General features: G+C 40.4%; 1 protein-coding gene across 2 annotated transcripts in view; it reads right to left on the reverse strand.

Annotated features, from left to right (window-relative positions):
- LOC131691198 (protein scalloped) overlaps positions 1–18,560 on the reverse strand; it is a 294,222-nt gene that overhangs the window by 12,875 nt on the left and 262,787 nt on the right. For both annotated transcript variants that reach the window (XM_058977434.1, XM_058977426.1), the window contains 3 exons: positions 620–829; positions 331–554; positions 30–264 (listed from right to left, as the gene is read on the reverse strand). In XM_058977434.1, the coding sequence (XP_058833417.1) occupies positions 30–264; positions 331–554; positions 620–829 (669 nt within the window). The remainder of the gene's footprint in view (positions 1–29; positions 265–330; positions 555–619; positions 830–18,560) is intronic.

Below are 18,560 nucleotides of genomic sequence, written 5' to 3' on the forward strand. Positions count from 1 at the left end.
GATGGATTTAGCACAAATTGGACACCTACCTGCAGGATGGTGAAGTTCTCCAGCACACTGTTCATCATATACTTCTCGGGCAGGTGCTTCAGTTTGTTGATAAAGTTGATCATATAGTCGCACATCGGCGACCGGCTGATCCGGTACACGTACCGACCATTCTCGAAGCGGGAGTATTCGGTTTCGACCTTCTCCACCACCTGTTTGCCGAAGGAGCACACCTTGGTGGAGCAGGTAATCACCATGTTGTCATTGCTTTCGTAGCTGGAGAAAGGAATCGAAAATCTTAGAAACTCCGTTCGTAACAAATTAAAAACAGAAGATACTCACTGACTGCCGACACCGTAGAAGGCACCAGCATCACTCGCGATGTTGGTATTCAGGTCCGCCCAGAACTTAACCAGGAAGAACGCATTGCTGGGACCCTTCTCGTACAGTTCCTTCAGACCGCCGGCCTTCTGGGGGAACTTGTCGTAGATTTCTTTCACCTCGACCGATTCGAGCAGCGGGTGAGCTGGCTGGTCGCCTATATGTACAAATAAGTGCTTGTGGTACTAAAAAAAATAGAGAAATTAGTATATATGAAAAATCAGTGATCCAAAAAAAAAAAAAAACTCACAGTATCTTCAACACGCAACTCCAGGTAGGCGCTGTACTCGACGAGGCGGAATTTGTGCGTCGCTATCGCTCGTCCCTCCCAGGGGTGTGCCGCCTGGAGGCCACTGTCGGAGACGGCCGTAGCCGTTTTTCCCATCGGTCCGTAAGCTGCCTGGGCGAAGGGTTTGACGTCCTGCGAGGTGCTGGGTTGCAGACCCGGCTGCCAGAATTGCTGTGAGGATGTAAATAAAATATGGATGGTGTGTGGTTAAAGTCAGAAGTTTCGTTAATGGGTTTGTGATTAGCGAACAACAACTTAAAACTGGAGATTAGGATGATGTTACACAGGAATGAATGATAATGAATTGTTTCAGTTCATTTTGATTCAACGTCTAAGGTAAAATTAATCAAATTTTAACTACACGACAGTAGATGGTGCTAGTGCACAGTCAAAATATTTGTTTAGTTTGATAATTTTTTCGAACTCGAAATTAGTTTCGAAATATTTCGACTACACTAGATTTTCTTATCACCACCATCAGGGTGCTTTTAATCATGAATGTATTTTAGATTTCCAGGTTACTCCAGGGATCTAGGGCCATAATTTTCCAGTTTCCTTGAACGCCAGGTAGATGCCGTCGCTTCCGAATTCGACGAGCCTGAAGCCATAACTCCAATGCTATCATCGACATCACCCTGCTTACACCCAACCTTGACTCCACCCTGTGCTGATCCGATCCAGTTCCTCAGCCTCGCACGACATCTCAAGCCAAGAAGCAGCACCGGACACTGACAACCCGTATAACCAGTCAGAATAAACTCATCTACTATGCAAACACTCAATCGCAAAGTCAGCAAACAACAATATCTAGAAAATTCAGTAGTCGAAATAAAACAAAATCCTTCTGTCGACTCCAACCGGAAACTTGTCCCCCGATGCATCCTCAGCGATTGTTGGGTTTTACCCAGGCAAGACCTCTACCGACTACCCTAAAAACCTTCTAGCCCTAAAAACCTTCTACCCATAGAGCGACACTTCTCCTCCGATCCGCCAACAAAACCCTCGGTGCTATAGTACCAACTCCTGGTCACCGTAATAAGAACTACACCAATCGTTGGTTGTGCAGCCCAAGGCCTAGGGCATCCTCGGGTAAGTTCCACCGATCGTCTAGCCCGATCCGATCCATCTGTCCATTTCTCTCTTACAGAGTCATATGGCACCAAATCAGCCGTTTCAACGCTAAACCTAAAAGACATCGATGAATCAACACATCTGCCTGTGCCGGGTCACTGCAATGGTCCCCTAGCGACTGTTGGCACAGAATCATTGGAATATTCCCAGACAAGTATTCCCCACAGCAAGCTTGCAAAAACTACTAAGGTCCGCGCGAAAGCCGGACTTTACCAAGTCAACCTTACCAGAGAGGAGTCCAATATCACAACCCAGAGATATCATGAGCCAAAACCTTCAGGTATTCCTCGAAGGAGAGGAGTCTATAGAAGAAAGCCTGGGCCCACGGCCTGCTGGATCCAACCATCCTAGGATCACGGACTCAGATACGATAGATGCTCATGGTACCCTTCCAGAGAGGACTGAGCAAGATCGTGATAAGGTTCACTCGCCAATCTTCCCACCAAGGTTCGGTGAGAATCACTTCCCGATCCCCGCTCATCCAACAGTGGAATATGGATATCCCCCGGGCTACATCGGAATCTACAGCTGATAAACGCCAAAATTCAACCAATGTCGTGATTCGTCGGTATTCGTGATAGGCTAAAAACCGAGATAACTCGATTTCTAGTCTCGGAACCCGGTTTGACATCTTATCCACACACCTCGATACGAAGCTTATAGCCGTGACACAAACCATATTCTAACCAGTCAGATGTACGGTGGTGTCCCGCTAAACAACTGAAGAATATCCCATTCTTGTCGTTAGGGGAACTCAAACTTCCATAAATCGCTGTGGCGCTCTGGCAAATGGCTGCATTCTTCCATGACTTCAACGTAACAACGTACATAACAACGGAAGCTCCACCTATATTTCAGGCGAACACTCTTAAGCCCTAGATCTATCTTTCTGCTCCGTAAACCACGCCGAAGCCTGTGGTTGGTCCGCTCGAAGTTTTGATTTTTTAATAGCCGGTCGATCCCATGATTAGTTCTCAGACGATCGACTCCAGAGTGGCGCTTACGCTACCAAGTTTAGACTAGCGGTGCGAAAGGTTACAACTGGTTTCAATGTATACTACTGCAGCGGAGGCTCCGTCACGTTCAAACAGCTACGAATGGTATGGTGATACAATTAAATAATTAGCTGACTTGGTTTTCCAAAACAAATAGTCCATTGTGTTTGATGAACTGTGCATCCAATTTATTTGGTTGAACTTGATGAATTCGTCGATATAATCACGTTAACTAATCAGAAGATTTACCCCCAGTTTGGAATTTATGAGGAATATAACATTTTTAGGAGTCTTTCTAGTAGAACCCACTCATGATTGGTATTCCTACTCCTATTTCCAATGATTCTGTTTCCGGAGATGTGGTATTGCTCCAGAAATTCTTTCAAAATCTTCGAAACACTTCTGAATACGTTCATCTTGATCGTAGCATATTTCCGGAAGTTGATACAATAAGGCTTGCAGATACAGGATGAAAAGTAGTATACTAAGAGGATCGCCTTGACGTACCGATGGTTCTCAGATGCGGTTTGTCGCTTTGCGTTAAACATTCTATGTGAGTGGAATCATCTGCCATTACAACCCATTTTCTGATAATAGTAGAAATGAAATTCATGATGGATGCATTCAAATTCAAACAATTCTCCTGTTTGTATTGAGGTTATCGCCTCAAAAAACTGTTCCTCTTTCACTGCTGAATTTTTACTATTCAAACAAGGTTCTTGAGGATAATACTTTTAATCTGCTTTCAAATACACGGCTTAGGAATAATCAATTCCGCCTTGCTGGTTTTCTACTTTGCAAGATCGAGAAAATTGAGGTTTTCAACTGCTTAAATCAGTAGAAAACCATTAAAGAATATATCACTGCAATTTCAGAACCCATTTTTGAACCCAACAAACATTAGGAGCTGAACTATAAGACTACGTGTTGATTTAAAGCAGATTAAAGGTTATGTAAGCTGAATAAAACTTTCGCTGAACTATTTAAACATTAACAGTTTATTCAGCCTATTTAAAATCCAGTATTCGCCAGTTCCAACTAGGCTGAACTATACTGCTAATAAATGTAATAGCGACAATATTAAAGCTTTTATTCAACCATATTCATTAGACTGAATTGCGAGTTGAATAAACGATGCTGTTACCAATAGTATTACCTTTAATCATTAAGCTGCACTACATGTCTTCAAGAGGTTGTTTCTACCTTTACATTTGCCGTTATACCACCTTTGACTTTTAGCTGAATTATGTGTTTAACAAAGGTAATTGTAACTACTACAAAAACTGGCGCGATTAGCAAATCATGAGGAATGGCAACCGACCTGGGTTCGAGTCCCAATACACACACAATATTTTTTTTACTATTATGTGAAGGATTTTTTTTATTATTTCGGTATATTCCAATTGAGATGTTTTGCATATATTACAGGTAAGGAGCAATAGATCAATAAATGAATAAAGAAATAAAGGAAGTTTATTTAGTTTTTTTTATATCTACTGAGTTTTCACCACGGGAAATACACGATTTACAGTTTTTCAATGTACAAGCTTACCAAATCACACGCGCCCTCGTTTATGTAAATTTACCTTTTAATTCAAAACGGTCTGTTTACTTGTGAAACATGAATATTCTCATATTGAACACAAGAGAAACTTTTTGTTCCAACGTTGCTATAAATTTTTGACACCAGCATTGTTACCATGATTTTTTTCTATCCATCGACTTGCAAACAAAGGTACAATGAAATGATTATTCACGCTGGCGAACTTAATTGATATAAATAAATAAACTATTGAAGTCGAACAGCGACTTCCGCTTACCAAAAAAAAACACAATGGAAAGAAAATCATTTGGCAGGGAGTGGTAAATAAATTGAGGAGACTGCCACCTTAGAATTATAAATGACTTCAATCCATCATTCAGTTACTACCACTTTTATATAACACCCATTTTTACTTATCTAAATGTTTTGTGACAACCATAAATCCTCACCTTGGAAACAAAAACGACTATAATCATCATTTTTGAAATAAATAAATAATCTAATTTAAAATTCCCGAATGTTCTAAAAATTATTAAATTAAAAAAAATTTAAACAAAAAAATTATCGTAGGTTGGGATTCGAACCCAAGCCAACTAGGTTCAAGGCCCAAACGCAATGGCGACGGAAGCGGAACGGCAACGGTACGCGGAATTGTCGCGGTTTGTACTAAATAAAATCTGCGACCATTGCCGCGTATTCAAAACGCAATGAACATCAGCGGTTAGAGCGCGGTTAGCGCTTGACATTTCTTTGTTGACAAATTTGGACCAAATCAAAGCGACTTTCCTTTTACAAAGCTCATTGCAGTGAATGTCTGCTTTACCAATCGTGGTCGGTCCACTCGTTTCCTTGATTACTACAGCAAAGATGTAGTAAATAATGACACAACACTACCAAGAACTACAATGCGACAACCTTGTTCACGGATTCTAATACAAAAATTGGTTTAATCATTGCATGCTTGAATAATATAAACCTGGTTCAATCATGTGAAATATTTTTGTTAGACTGTCCTTGATGCTTTCACTGAAGGGGGAATAGATTAGATATTTGGTGATTGATTGCAATCGCTTCATCTGCTGCGGGGTCGCAATGTAGATTTGGATAAAAATATAAATTATGCAAATTAATGCATGACATCTAGTTTTTTAAAGAAAAACGGTTGTCAATTCTACCAAGTGGGTGCTATCGAAGGACATAGACATTCACATCACATTTTTCAAAATAGCTGGTCATACAACTTCTTTGCTGCGTTTGGGGAATCCGAACCTAAACTGATTAAAATAATGAAGAACGCCAATAAACAAACGAACCATGAAGAACGCCATCGATTCGAAAGCATCCAACGCACCGATTTCAGATCTTTTGACCAAACCTGTAACATTGAGAACATTAGAATCGCAGGTTTTATTATATTCAAAACTTTCTACCAAAGACCCAACCATGAACCGGTATCTTTGATATACTGCTGAAAAATGGTTTACGTATCGTATCCGGTAGCGGGTATCTCCTTTTCAATCAATGTCAATTGGTTTATCCTGGCTAACGCTTGCTTTGTACACTTGCTTGCAAAGTGGCTTACGAAGTTGGTCTGTGCATCCAAATGGTTTTTCGCGTTCGTCAGAACGTAAACTGTGAACAAAACTTGAGTAACAAGAAACGTAGCTATCTAGTAGATAAAATAACCACGGGTCCGTAGTGTACCCACCGACGTGCCAAAGAGAACAAATAATGCGCCAGTTGTCCTAATTGTTTAAATTAAAATACGTTGTTATACTAGTGGCATCTGTATAATGGTTCGTGTGGTAGACGACGATAAATCAACAGTACGATAAATCCAAAGTTTATTGACGTTGTACCAGATATTCTAGAACGGACAAACTATCTTTTATTCTTGTTAAACAATCGTTTCTTATCTTTCCCAGCTTTTTATTATCTTTTGTATGCACTAATTCACAAAACTGTTCGTTAAAAGAACAAAAACTAACAGAGATCTTTTCTAATGCGTACAGTTTCAACAGTGAATTTCGTTCATGTTTTTCATGCCGCCATCTTTAAATTTCATCTGGTCTATTAGTACGGCACACGAAAATTGCTTACTTGGGTTCGATTCCCAAACCCGCACATATGATTGGAGATTTTTAGAAAAAAGCTTTTTTTACCTCACAAATAACGAAGGTTAAAACCTCTAAAATCGAACGAAACAAAAAAGCTGCTATTAAGTTCACTATCTGCCCAACCTAAATATCCGCAATACAATACGTTAGATTCCACTGAATATGGAATCCGGTGAATTTGAATTAAAACAGTCTGTTTACCGCGTTTTCGACTGCCGCTCTTTTTGAATTTTTTCAAAAAAAACGCGGTTTTGTTCTTTTAGTACAACGCCGCGTTTACCGTTCTGCCATCATTGCGGACAACCGCATTGAGTTGCATGTATTCAAAATTATAATTGACAGCCGCTTTCCGTTGCCGTTCCGCTTCCGTCGCCATTGCGTTTGGGCCTTAAAGGCCTAAACGCAATGGCAACGGAAGCGGAACGGCAACGGAAAGCGGCTGTCAATTATAATTTTGAATACATGCAAGTTAATGCGGTTGTCCACAATGATGGCGGAACGGTAAACGCGGCGTTGTACTAAAAGAACAAAACAGCGTTTTTTTTTTGAAAAAAATCAAAAAGAGCGGCAGTCGAAAACGCGGTAAACAGATTGTTTTAATTCAAATTCACCGGATTCCATATTCAGTGAATCTAACGTATTGTATTGCGGAGATTTAGGTTGGACCACAGATAACAGACGTTTAGGCTAGAACAAAATTTCTTCAAAAACCTGTGTAAACTTTCAAATTGATATGCGTAGAAAATCCGTGTTTCACTATTGCCATCTGCGCAACTGTTTGCTACACGTCTTTGACAGCTGCACTCTAACTGCATTGTAGGGATCACTGCGCCATCTGCAAACGTTTGCCAAGCATGTTTCAGACGTCTGATTTATTCGGAATTTCAGTAACGGGTATTTACACACGATTCAAATCGAGCCTAAACGTCTGTTATCTGTGGTTGGACAGAGAGTGAACTTAATAGCTGCTTTTTTGTTTCGCTCGTTTTAGAGGTTTTAACCTTAGGGTCATTCGTCTTTTTTGGGGTAGAAAAAAGCTACCTAAAAATCTCCAATCATATGTGCGGGTTTGGGAATCGAACCCAAGTAAGCAATTTTCGTGTGCCGTACTAATGGACCAGAAGAAATTCAAAGATGGCGGCATGAAAAACATGAACGAAATTCACTGTTGAAACTGTATGCATTAGAAAAGATCTCTGTTACTTTTTGTTCTTTTAACGAACAGTTTTGTGAATTAGTGCATACAAAAGATAATAAAAAGCTGGGAAAAGATAAGAAACGATTGTTTAACAAGAATAAAAGATAGTTTGTTTGTTCTAGCATATCTGGTATAACGTCAATACACTTTGGATTCTGCGTACTGTTGATTTATCGACGTCTACCAAACGAACCATTGTACAGATGCCACTAGTGTAACAACGTATTTTAATTTAAACAATTAGGACAACTGGCGCATTAGTTGTTCTCTTTAGTACGTCGGTGGGCATACTATGGACCCGTGGTTATTTTATCTACTAGACAGCTACGTTTCTTGTTACTCTATAATATATACGCGAACGGAGGTCTTAGTGGAATGTACGTAATGTTTCAAAGGTTTTCTTCCATTTAATGCCACTATGTTTTTACAGTTAAATGCACTTGCACTTCACTATTTAACAGATACCGGTATTTCGATTACTACTTGTAATCTTCTTCAGTGTTCATAAACTGATACAAACACTGAAAAAGATTACAAGTAGTAATCGAAATACCGGTATCTGTTAAATAGTGCAGTGCAAGTGCATTTAACTATAAAAACATAGTGGAATTAAATGGAAGAAAACCTTTGAAACATTGTTACTCTAGTTTTGTTCACAGTTTACGTTCTGACGAATGCGAAAAATCATTTGGATGCACAGACCAACTTCGTAAGCCACTTTGCCATCAAGTGTACAAAGCAATCAATTGACGCTATCCATAATTTATATTTTTATCCAAATCTACATTGCGACCCCGCAGCAGATGAAGCGATTGCAATCAATCACCAGATATCTAATATATTCCCCCTTCAGTGAAAGCATCAAGGACAGTCTAACAAAAATATTTCACATGATTAAACCAGGTTTATATTATTCGAGCATGCAATGATTAAACCAATTTTTGTATTAGAATCCGTGAACAAGGTTGTCGCATTGTAGTTCGACTGGATAGTATCGGTATTCCTGCACTCTTAGAAAAAATGAAAATTACATTTGACTTAAACAATGTAGCGACGTATTTTTCTGTCTGATACTAGGATTTTACATACTCTGATATGTAAAATTAAATTTTGTGACTCTTTTGATGTAAAATTCAGACTGACTGACCCAGGGAAAGCCGAACAACTCACATTTTTACATGTAATTAAATGTAAATTGATGTGAATTGGGACGCTCCTTTTATGTGCATCTGGAAAGACGTAAAGTTACATGATTTTTTTTTGCTGTGTGTGCCATTATTTACTACATCATTGCTGTATTAATCAAGGAATCGAGTGGACCAACCACGATTCATAAAGCAGACATTCACTGCGATGAGCTTTGTAAAAGGAAAGTCGCTTTGGTTTGGTCCAAATTTGTCAACAAAGAAATGTCAAGCGCTAACCGCGCTCTAACCGCTGATGTTCATTGCGTTTTGAATACGCGGCAATGGTCGCGGTTTTTTTTAGTACAAACCGCAACAATTCCGCGTACCGTTGCCGTTCCGCTTCCGTCGCCATTGTGTTTGGGCCTTTAGTATTCAACAGGTTGCTGGTTCGGATCCAGGTACGTGATATGATATCCAAGAAGGTAATACAATTTTTGTCTAACTGTAACGTAACACTAATAAAAGAATATAGCTTTCAAAGAGATTGATAGCGTGTGTAACTTGAAATAAATGTCTTTTTTTAACAATTTTCTTATGATAATTCTCTCAGCTGAATAGCGGTAACGAAAAGGTTTATTGATAAAGCTGAACTGTGGTTTTCTTCAGGCTGTATACGTGCTGAGGAATTGTTCTTTCATGTGTCTTAATCAGACAAGCTGAATAAATTCTCCAAATCCCGGATGTTTAAGGGTGGAATAAACGATATATGATTACACGTATACTTCCAATGTTCAGCTAGAGCTGAATAAAGCAACTGTTAAAACGTTTATAAAACCACGAAATGTTTGTTGGGAATATATAGAGCGAAACGCTGATGTTTTCCACTAGCTTTCAGCTGTTCTGTCCAGTCTGACGGCAGTATGTGATCACATGTTTCAATCTCTTCTGCGGTAAGCGTTGGCAATTTCTTAGATTACCTCGTGTTTTTAAATTTTCGTATATGTAGTTTAAAAGGAAACATGAAATGTTTGTGTTCGATTGAAGTGTTTATTGTAAACCGACCACCTTCCACTAGACCAACAGTTGATAGACCGCCGGAAAGCACACTGCCACCAGCACGCAACCACCATAACTTTCAAAACCTAGAACCAGCTGTCATCGACTGGAAGGGGGTGGCCGTAGTCGAAGGAATATGTGGGATGGTATTCAATCTGATTGTGTAGTGCGCGTCGCGTTAAATACTGTAGACAGGAGCAAGGCTCGATTAAACTCGAATAAAAAACGGTACTTTTCGGTAGGAATAAGAAAATATCGGCAGTTTCCTCCTGGTCGTCTGTGAATCGGATGTGGAAAGCCGACAATCGGTAGGACTAAAAATCCACAGGGCCCAACAGTTTTATTTTAACACTATAGTGAAACGCTCTGGCGGTATGCCATGTTTTATTTGTTTCCAAGAACAGAAAAGTTGGATTATAATGATTCGTGCTCCACTCGCAGCAACTGACAAATTCCCGAAAATAATTTTTGTGTCTATCACATGATGTCATTAATTCTAGTAAAATATTACTAATAAATCACGGCGACAAATGATCAAAATGTTGTACTAGATACCGCATCCATTCCGCTTTTTCCCTTATTTGCAAGAAGGTAAATGGCGATTTGCTCACACGAGTTAGCAAGTAGCCCCTGTAAGCCGGCGAACTGCCTTTCCTGCAGATTTGGATCAACCGAATCAGTAGAGTTAAAAAACAGGGAGGTCTTAAGTACCTGGTTTCCAAAATCCCTAGTTTGGATAGTCCGGCAGAATACGTGCAAAAATCTGACAGAACTTAAGAAGATCTTGATTAAGAATCAAGGACTGGTGGAAAATCCAGAAGATCGTTGAAAGATTACGATAGGTATCGAATGACACAAATGGAAGATTCGAGTGTATTAGCCATTTTTTCGTACTCTAGTTGAGAGTGGGTTTAAGTTACAGTAATGGTTGCGTTCGACTCGGTACCTTTGCTGGGGTGTTGAACAGCAAAACGGTCGATAATCTACGCAGTAAATCTATTGTATTACCGAACTACCTGCGAAGTACTAAATTAAGATTCGAACATCGTAATACAGCGCATCACGCAATAAGTAACAAAAATTAGATGTGGAACATCATTCGGCCAACAAAAATACAGAGTGTCTTCCGCCTACAGCACTGTTTAAACATGCATTTATATACTTCTAGCTCGCTCGACAAGTACTATCAATGAGGTGACGAAAATGCAGAGGATCTGATTGTGCATCCAGATGCTTCTCATTCGACTATCAAGCGACGAAGGAGGTTCAAAAATACATGCAGGAGGCAGGCATAAAAATTCCCATTATTCAAGTCACTTAGGTACTGCAAATTTAAGGCTCGGGCTATCCGCACCGTTATCGAAATATTGCCCGAAAATCAGTTTCGCGTTGTTTAAAAACACAAAGACAGAACATACTTCGTCAAACCTCGTTTTAAATATATTAGAATGTAAAAATCGGATATAAACTTCAAGCTAAAAATCGGGCTGTGATGCTTTAGCATAAAAATCGCCTAAAAAGCTCTCCTCCTCCAGTACAAAACCCAATTAAAAATAAATAATTCGTTGGAGTGAAAATCCGTATATCGTTACATTCAAGAATAAAAGCCGGTTAACTACTTTGTAAAAATCGGATATATTTTTTCCTGTTTTAATACCATACTATATGAACGATTCTTACGTCGAAGCGCCCCAGTCCGATTTTTACGCTTGAAGAAGTTTATATCCAATTTTTACATTCTTATATAAGACTTAGGACCTATGTTATGTTACATTGAAGAAAACTGCTATCTGGACCAGAACCAGCCTTTGGAGAAATCGCCCCAGCGAACAAACACCATGCCGACATAGCTATACTAGACATCGCCTAGGCTTACAACACGGAGTTCGTCAGCTGGCTAGTTAATGAGCCACCGGAATCCCAGGAAACGACAGGGATACCTCATCAACCGATTTTTTTTCCGATTGGGTTTGTGGAAGAAAACACTCTACTCCACGTAAGCGTCCACCTTTGCATCGTGCCGTAAGGAGTCTATGTATTCGGGACATCGATCGCTCGAGTGATAAAGTTCCAAGCCGCAGTGAACACCATCGGTAGGTGGGCCGAAACAGTGGGGTTCAGTATAGCTGCTGCCAAGTGTTCAGTAGCCCACTGTTGCAACTTCACCTTGATACTAACAGAAACTCGGAGTCGCACCAATCCATTTCCGCCGAGGATTGATCCTCAGTATAACGCTAGACCACTGTCTCACTTTTTAGCACACTTCCGAACAATCAAACGAAGTTGAAATAACCAGCCACAACTTGAGCGGACTTCCGAGTATCGCCGCTCACCTCTTCAACACCCTACTGACCACCCGACGATGAGCCGATTCAGGCTTTCTTTCCTTTCGCTGGACAGCCGCTAACACCGTAGTCAGACGTGCCATGGGATTGCTGGTGGGGAGTTGTGTCATCCCTTAAACTGCTCCAAATATAATTCGGGCCAATACCGATCTCCCAGATATAGCACGGCACCACAGGTCTCGGTACCGTCCCTGGTGCAGAATACAGACTTTACACACAAACTTATGGAGACAAAAACAGTAAAACTAGCAACCATCAAGTATATACTGGCATCACGGAAACCCCCGGAAGCTATGCTTGGGCTTCTCCTTATACTTCCCCTCACAAAACTCTCATGCTCGTTTGGCTGAAATTTTTGACACTTCGCTAGTCTGAATGTAAAGAGTCTATAGTGCAGAAGAAGCCCGATTGGCAACACCAATTTAGCTAGGTCACTACAAGCAGGCCCTCCTCCCGATGTCGCTCGCTCAGGCCATATTCCATAAGCTGATACTGTCGCCTCCCAGCTGAAATGTCGAATCGGTGCAGGCGTCTGCGAAACAGAAGCTGGCCTTACCCCCCGCATCCCCACAGCTTCTACATACGTTTACTCGATCTGGTGGACAGCACCTGTCGGCCACATTCTCCCTGGAAATGGAAACGACGTCACACCGCCCTTATACAAAACTATAGAGAGCATTTGTAATCCACTGACCACGATCGGAGGGGACAAGGAAGAGGACTTACGAGAAACAGTTCCGGAGATTGCTGACTAAGTTGATCTCATCGACGGATATCGTGCTCGACTACAAGCAAAAAAGTGGTGGCTCGCAACATTATCCACTAAAGAACCAATCCGGCAACCTCAAAGAAATTCTCCTGTCCATTGGCCACATCACGCATCGACATCAATTTTTTCCTCCTAATTAGAGGTTACCCATTTCTGATTCAGTTTCGGGTTGGAAGATTCTGTGTCGTCCGAGGAATAATGCTTCCCAAACCTGATTATTCTGGACGTTACACTCGCGTGAAGAATTCTAAAGTGCATCGCCACTTTTTACATAGTTACACCCTTTTCAATTAGCCATGTGTCAAGCACCGCAATTTTCACTTCAGTTTCGATGCGCAACATTTTGGAAAGAAAGAAATTGAACCGTACCATAATGTAAACAAACGAAGGATGACGACAGTCAAACGCACAGCATGCTGTGATGATAAAATGAAAATTATCAGAAATACGTGCTCACTACGCAAATATACGTGGATAGCTTAGTTCCGATACAGTTCTTATGCGTCGCCCACCGTAAAAAAATGAAGCGCTTATTGAAAGAAAACATGGGTATCGACGATTATAATACGGGGGAATTGCATTTTTTTCAATGCCAAAATATTCCGACTCCCGCGGTTGAAAACAAAGCTTGCTCGCATGACGGTATTGCATGCTTTTTTATACTTTCTTTCTTCAAACCCCTAAATAAATCTTTCATTTCTGTCAGTCCCTTCCTAAATATATAAAATAGACAATAGAAAAATCCATACAATTCATTTCCACCATATACGAAATGTTGTATTAATAGTGTACAACGGTACAATCAGAACAGAAATCTTTGTAGTACGTCTTTCTCCGCAAACACCGGCTGATGCTATTGCCAAATTTATGTTCCCATATGCAGAGCTTCTCCTTGTCAAACAGAAATCCAGGTTGAGAATGCCTGTTCGAGTGGTGTGAAACTTCTCTCATCCTGCACTTGGATTTGCCTGGATCTCAGACCACGTTGTGTACCTATGACAATCAGTCTTCCAACTGTCAATATTGTAACAATTTGTATTGCACGGAAAAGCATCAGTAAACGCGCTAAATCAGCGACCCCGTCATCCAGCGTTTCGGAGAAAAAAAAACTACCAGAAGCACCAATTCAAAGACAGGAAACAAAGAAGATAATTTCACAATCGTAATCCGGAAATCGATGAAACAACATCCACGACAGCAACAGTGACGTTAGCCGTGATGTTAGCCGTGTGCTAAATGACTAGATAAAGAATGGCTAGCCTCAATTTTATTTCCGAGGTGTCGCCAGCTAAGGTGAGAGTTTACAACCATGCATCGAGCTAAAATCGAGCCGGATTGTCGAGTTATAAGAATCGCGATGAGAAATATAAGATGACCAAAACACGATCTCGGAAGCTGTACACGACGCTTTTGACAAAGTTCATTGCGTGGTAATGGACGACGAAGCCTATATCAGGTCAGAATCCAAAAAGATTCCCGAGCCGATGCTGTTTGAAAAATATGAAACTAAAAGTACGGGAAAAAATATCCGATTTGGCAGGCTGTCTGTAGCTGTAGTTTAAAAAGTCACATTTTTATTGCTACCGGAGGACCACGTCAACCACAAGGTCAACCACGAAAATTAAGTGAACGATTGGTTGGAACAACCGTCTGCTCCTTTTCCTGAAGAAATATGAGTATTCTGCGCTGTTTGCCCAGATTTGGTATGTAGCCATAACGGAAAATGCCATATTAAGTTTGATTCGTCGCCAACATTGTGCAGGTAGTGCCAAAAGAACCCTCCTATCTAGAGCTAGGATCATTGGCAAACGGAGCCTGTACAAAACCCCAAAAACTGTTCAAAGTGTGTCTGTACAAATCTTATGGCAAAAGTTGAACGAAACTGAATATTTGTTTCGCATTTGATAGTACTTCAAACCACCAAAAATTATAACAATTCCATTTCTTTTAAACAATTCTATCGCGCATTCTGTTTCGACCAAATTTTGCTCGGAATACTCTTTACATAGCTGGTCATGTAGTGCGAATGCCGAACAAAAGACCAGCTAAAGTAATGTTCAGCAGAAAAAAACTGGAAGAGGTTCGGCATCTTGGGACCAAATTCTGCATTCGCTTTGTGTATCGATCCTAAAAGATGTGCCCCCCAGATGTGGTTATGGCCCAATATCAAGCAACCTCTTAGTCGGCAATGCATTCCGTTAGGATACATTTGGCCACGGTGATCATGATGCTGTTCTTTAAGAAACATTCTTTAGAGTGCAGTTTCTTTACAGAATTGTCACGTAGCTGTTTGATTCTCGTAGGTACAAATTGTGATCTGAGCAGAAGGAGCGCCATGAGTCAGGTTCACGAAATATATATAAGGATATTCGCGGTGACTAACGTTCTCTATGAGAAATTGGTACTAAATTTCTTATATGATGGAATTGAATGAAACTTTCTCATCTTTATCAATTTTCCGTTTCATGAAGTGAAATTTTTCGGCCATTTGATAAAAACAGATCATTACCCTATTTCAATTTCCATGCATATATTTAAAAGCTCTTCTCACACTGATTTAAGAGCAAATCGCGTGTACTATCGCAAAGGGCTTGAGCGTTTGTGTTTTAACGTGTTCGATCGCGTGTGTTTATTAATGATCAAACGCGGATCGTGAATCCGATGGTTAATTTTCGGTATACGGATCAGATGCTTGAAGAGAGTGCGTTGGCTAGTGGATATGAGTATCATTTTTTATTGGTCCAACTGAAGGCATGGACCAAGGCTAGCGCTGTTGCAGAGTGTGAAGAACACAAAACAATTAAAAAGGCCCATAGGTTATCTCGGTCTCCTCGATGCACCACTATCGAGGCGTAATGTAATAATCATCTTAAAGTAATTGTATGTCAGAGGTTCTGTATCACTGATGCACGAAATATGCTTGATAATGTTTGCAATACCATCAAACCTATCAACCTAGGGCAGGTGCTAATTTTTTTGCAATATCCTAGATTTAGTCAATCCATTTTCGACGTAGATCACAGATGACAGTTTTTGGTCAATTTTTCGAGATGTTTTTGGGAACAATTCCAATATTTTCACAGAGTATTTTGGAAGTTCCAAATAAATTTTTGTTAATTTCATGGCGGCAACATAATTTCATTGGAGCATCACAGTTTAGGGCTTGGTTGCATCTAATAGGAACATTTTGAACAGTATAATTTCTGTACTCTTCTCTTCTTGGATCAGGTCGTAATTTAATAATAGTTATTTACACCAGCTGCACAGTAATGCCACATTTAGGAACAAACGTACAACGTATTAAGCTAACAAAAGATGATTTCATCTTTAGTTGAGAAGTTTGCGTTTCGTCTTCGTCTCATCAGAATCCGACACTAACTTAGTTTCCTCTTACTGGGTGGATGCACCGTCAAAATAGACATACTACGAACACAATGATGTTGGCCAATGACCACCATCATGGGACATAAAAAGCTGGATATGCGAGGGAAGTCATGAAGAAATCACAGTGAGTGTGCGAAAAATAAACGTCATGTATCTATGACAACGCAAACAGCTGGCGAGTGGAAAACAGCCTTTACATTGTTTGAAAATTTAAAAAAAGAAATTTACGCTACTACTGCTGGAATGACCATACGTTATAGAAGACTTTCAGTATAACAATTAGAACGACATCAGCGTAATTTCATATGAATGAAATTGGTTTTAGTTAGCTCACAGCGACCTCTACACACGAACACATACACACACGCGGCATCAGAGCGGTAGCATCCATCCAGTAGCAGATTATGTTATGAGCAGCCATATAATGACAACGGCGCAACGCTCTTATTCACAGATTGATATCGAATTAGTATGTAATTATGATTAATTCGAACGCGGTCGGTCGGTCGATTCGATTGTTTGTTTGCTGGTGTGTAGCTTCCATAGGGTGCGACCAGCAGCACATATCAGCATCGACGCAAAAGTGTTGACGCGGGGACGAGCAGGCAGCTTGCGATTATTTTACACCAAGACGCTTGAGATTGATGACGGTCGATGTGTGGCGCGCGGTGATTCAGCCAGCTCTCTGCTGCTCCATCTGACACGAATTAAATATCGAAAACAAGTTTCGCGACGAACAGGTTTTACTCGGCTGCCACAATTGCGTATACGTGATTCGCGGTTTGTTTGCACTGTCAGTACTATTAAAGCTCTGTTCATCGGTTGCTTGGATCGCTATATATGTTTTGATGTTGGGTTAACCGGGGGATAAGACAAGTGCGAAAAATGATGAATCAGTGTTGGAGGACGCTGATCATTGGTGTTGATAGAAGTTAAATATTTTCCAATTCGAATTTGTTTATCTGCACCAACAATCTTATCGCGAAAATGTCCAATAAAAATGACGCTCGCATTCGCCGAATGCGACTGGACAATTATATCTTCTTACGTCAAATCAATGTGTCAGGTTTGCTTCAAGATAAGAGAAGAAACTTTCGTGTGCGGCTGATAACAGACGGCCTCCTCAAGGTAGTGTAGCACTTGAATTTTGAACGAACTCGAACTCGCCCGACATTTTTTCACTTCAAATCATAAGGTTTGAGATTTGCCTTCACAAGCTATCCATTTATCATGAATTGAGTCAAACGATTTCTCCGCCGGTAGACAGATTTAGAGATTCGATTTCGGATCTGCGTCCATTTTACACGCTGCTAAATTATGCTAATCAAATGCTCATATGAATTAAAAAAACTCGAATCCGAAAAGCCACTATTGGATCATCCCGACCGCGATCCAGAATGGCTTCGGTTGGTCGGTTGCGTAGCCAAAAAAAGAAACAGCAATCGCGTGACAATACTAGATAAATATGTCAAAAGGTCCTATGGCCTCTCTTTGCTTACTTTCTCTTTCGATTATTACAGTGTCAACATAAAACAATCGAATTCTATCGGCATATTATGCCCAAAGTTAAGCTCTCATTTGCACCTAGGACCATTTGACATGTTTGTCTAGAATTGGGAGAAAAGAAACGACAGAGTAGGCCGGCTATCGCGTAGCAATCAAATCGCCATGGGCGGCGCGGTTAGTCCGAACACACTTCCATCGCCGCACCTTTGATTGGATATAAAGCGCATCAGCTCATCACTGGATTAATGGGTCATAATCTGCGAGGGAACCTGATTGGACGGGATTTTTTTTTCTGAGCAGAGCCTACTCGATCGTTTCAGTTTTCGATGGAATTTGAAGCTTCAATCAGATGAAAATTTTGAATTTGTTTTGTCGTTCGATGTTTATCTTATAACCGTTTAAAATAGGAGTTTCCCTAATGAAAATTTCGACGAGGAGAGTGGCGTGAGAATTTGAACGTTGATAAACCTTATTTTGCTAAGCGGAAAGATTTGTTTTTGCTTTATTTGGTCGAGAATAGTTACAGCAATTTTATATTGTTATAGCGAAGACTACATATTAAGAAGACTGATATCTCTTTTCTTTCCCCATACAAACGAGAAGCGACAGAGGTTACAGCACTTCTATTGGAGGAAGGTAGGAGGCTTAATGTTAAAATGTATATGTGTGTGTGCATCACTATGGGAAGTACCACCTTTACCCGCAAGTGGCGTTGCTGTTACTGTCTCCAG

The sequence above is a fragment of the Topomyia yanbarensis genome, chromosome 1, assembly GCF_030247195.1.
Source record: "Topomyia yanbarensis strain Yona2022 chromosome 1, ASM3024719v1, whole genome shotgun sequence".
In the NCBI taxonomy this organism is placed as follows: Eukaryota; Metazoa; Arthropoda; class Insecta; order Diptera; family Culicidae; genus Topomyia; species Topomyia yanbarensis.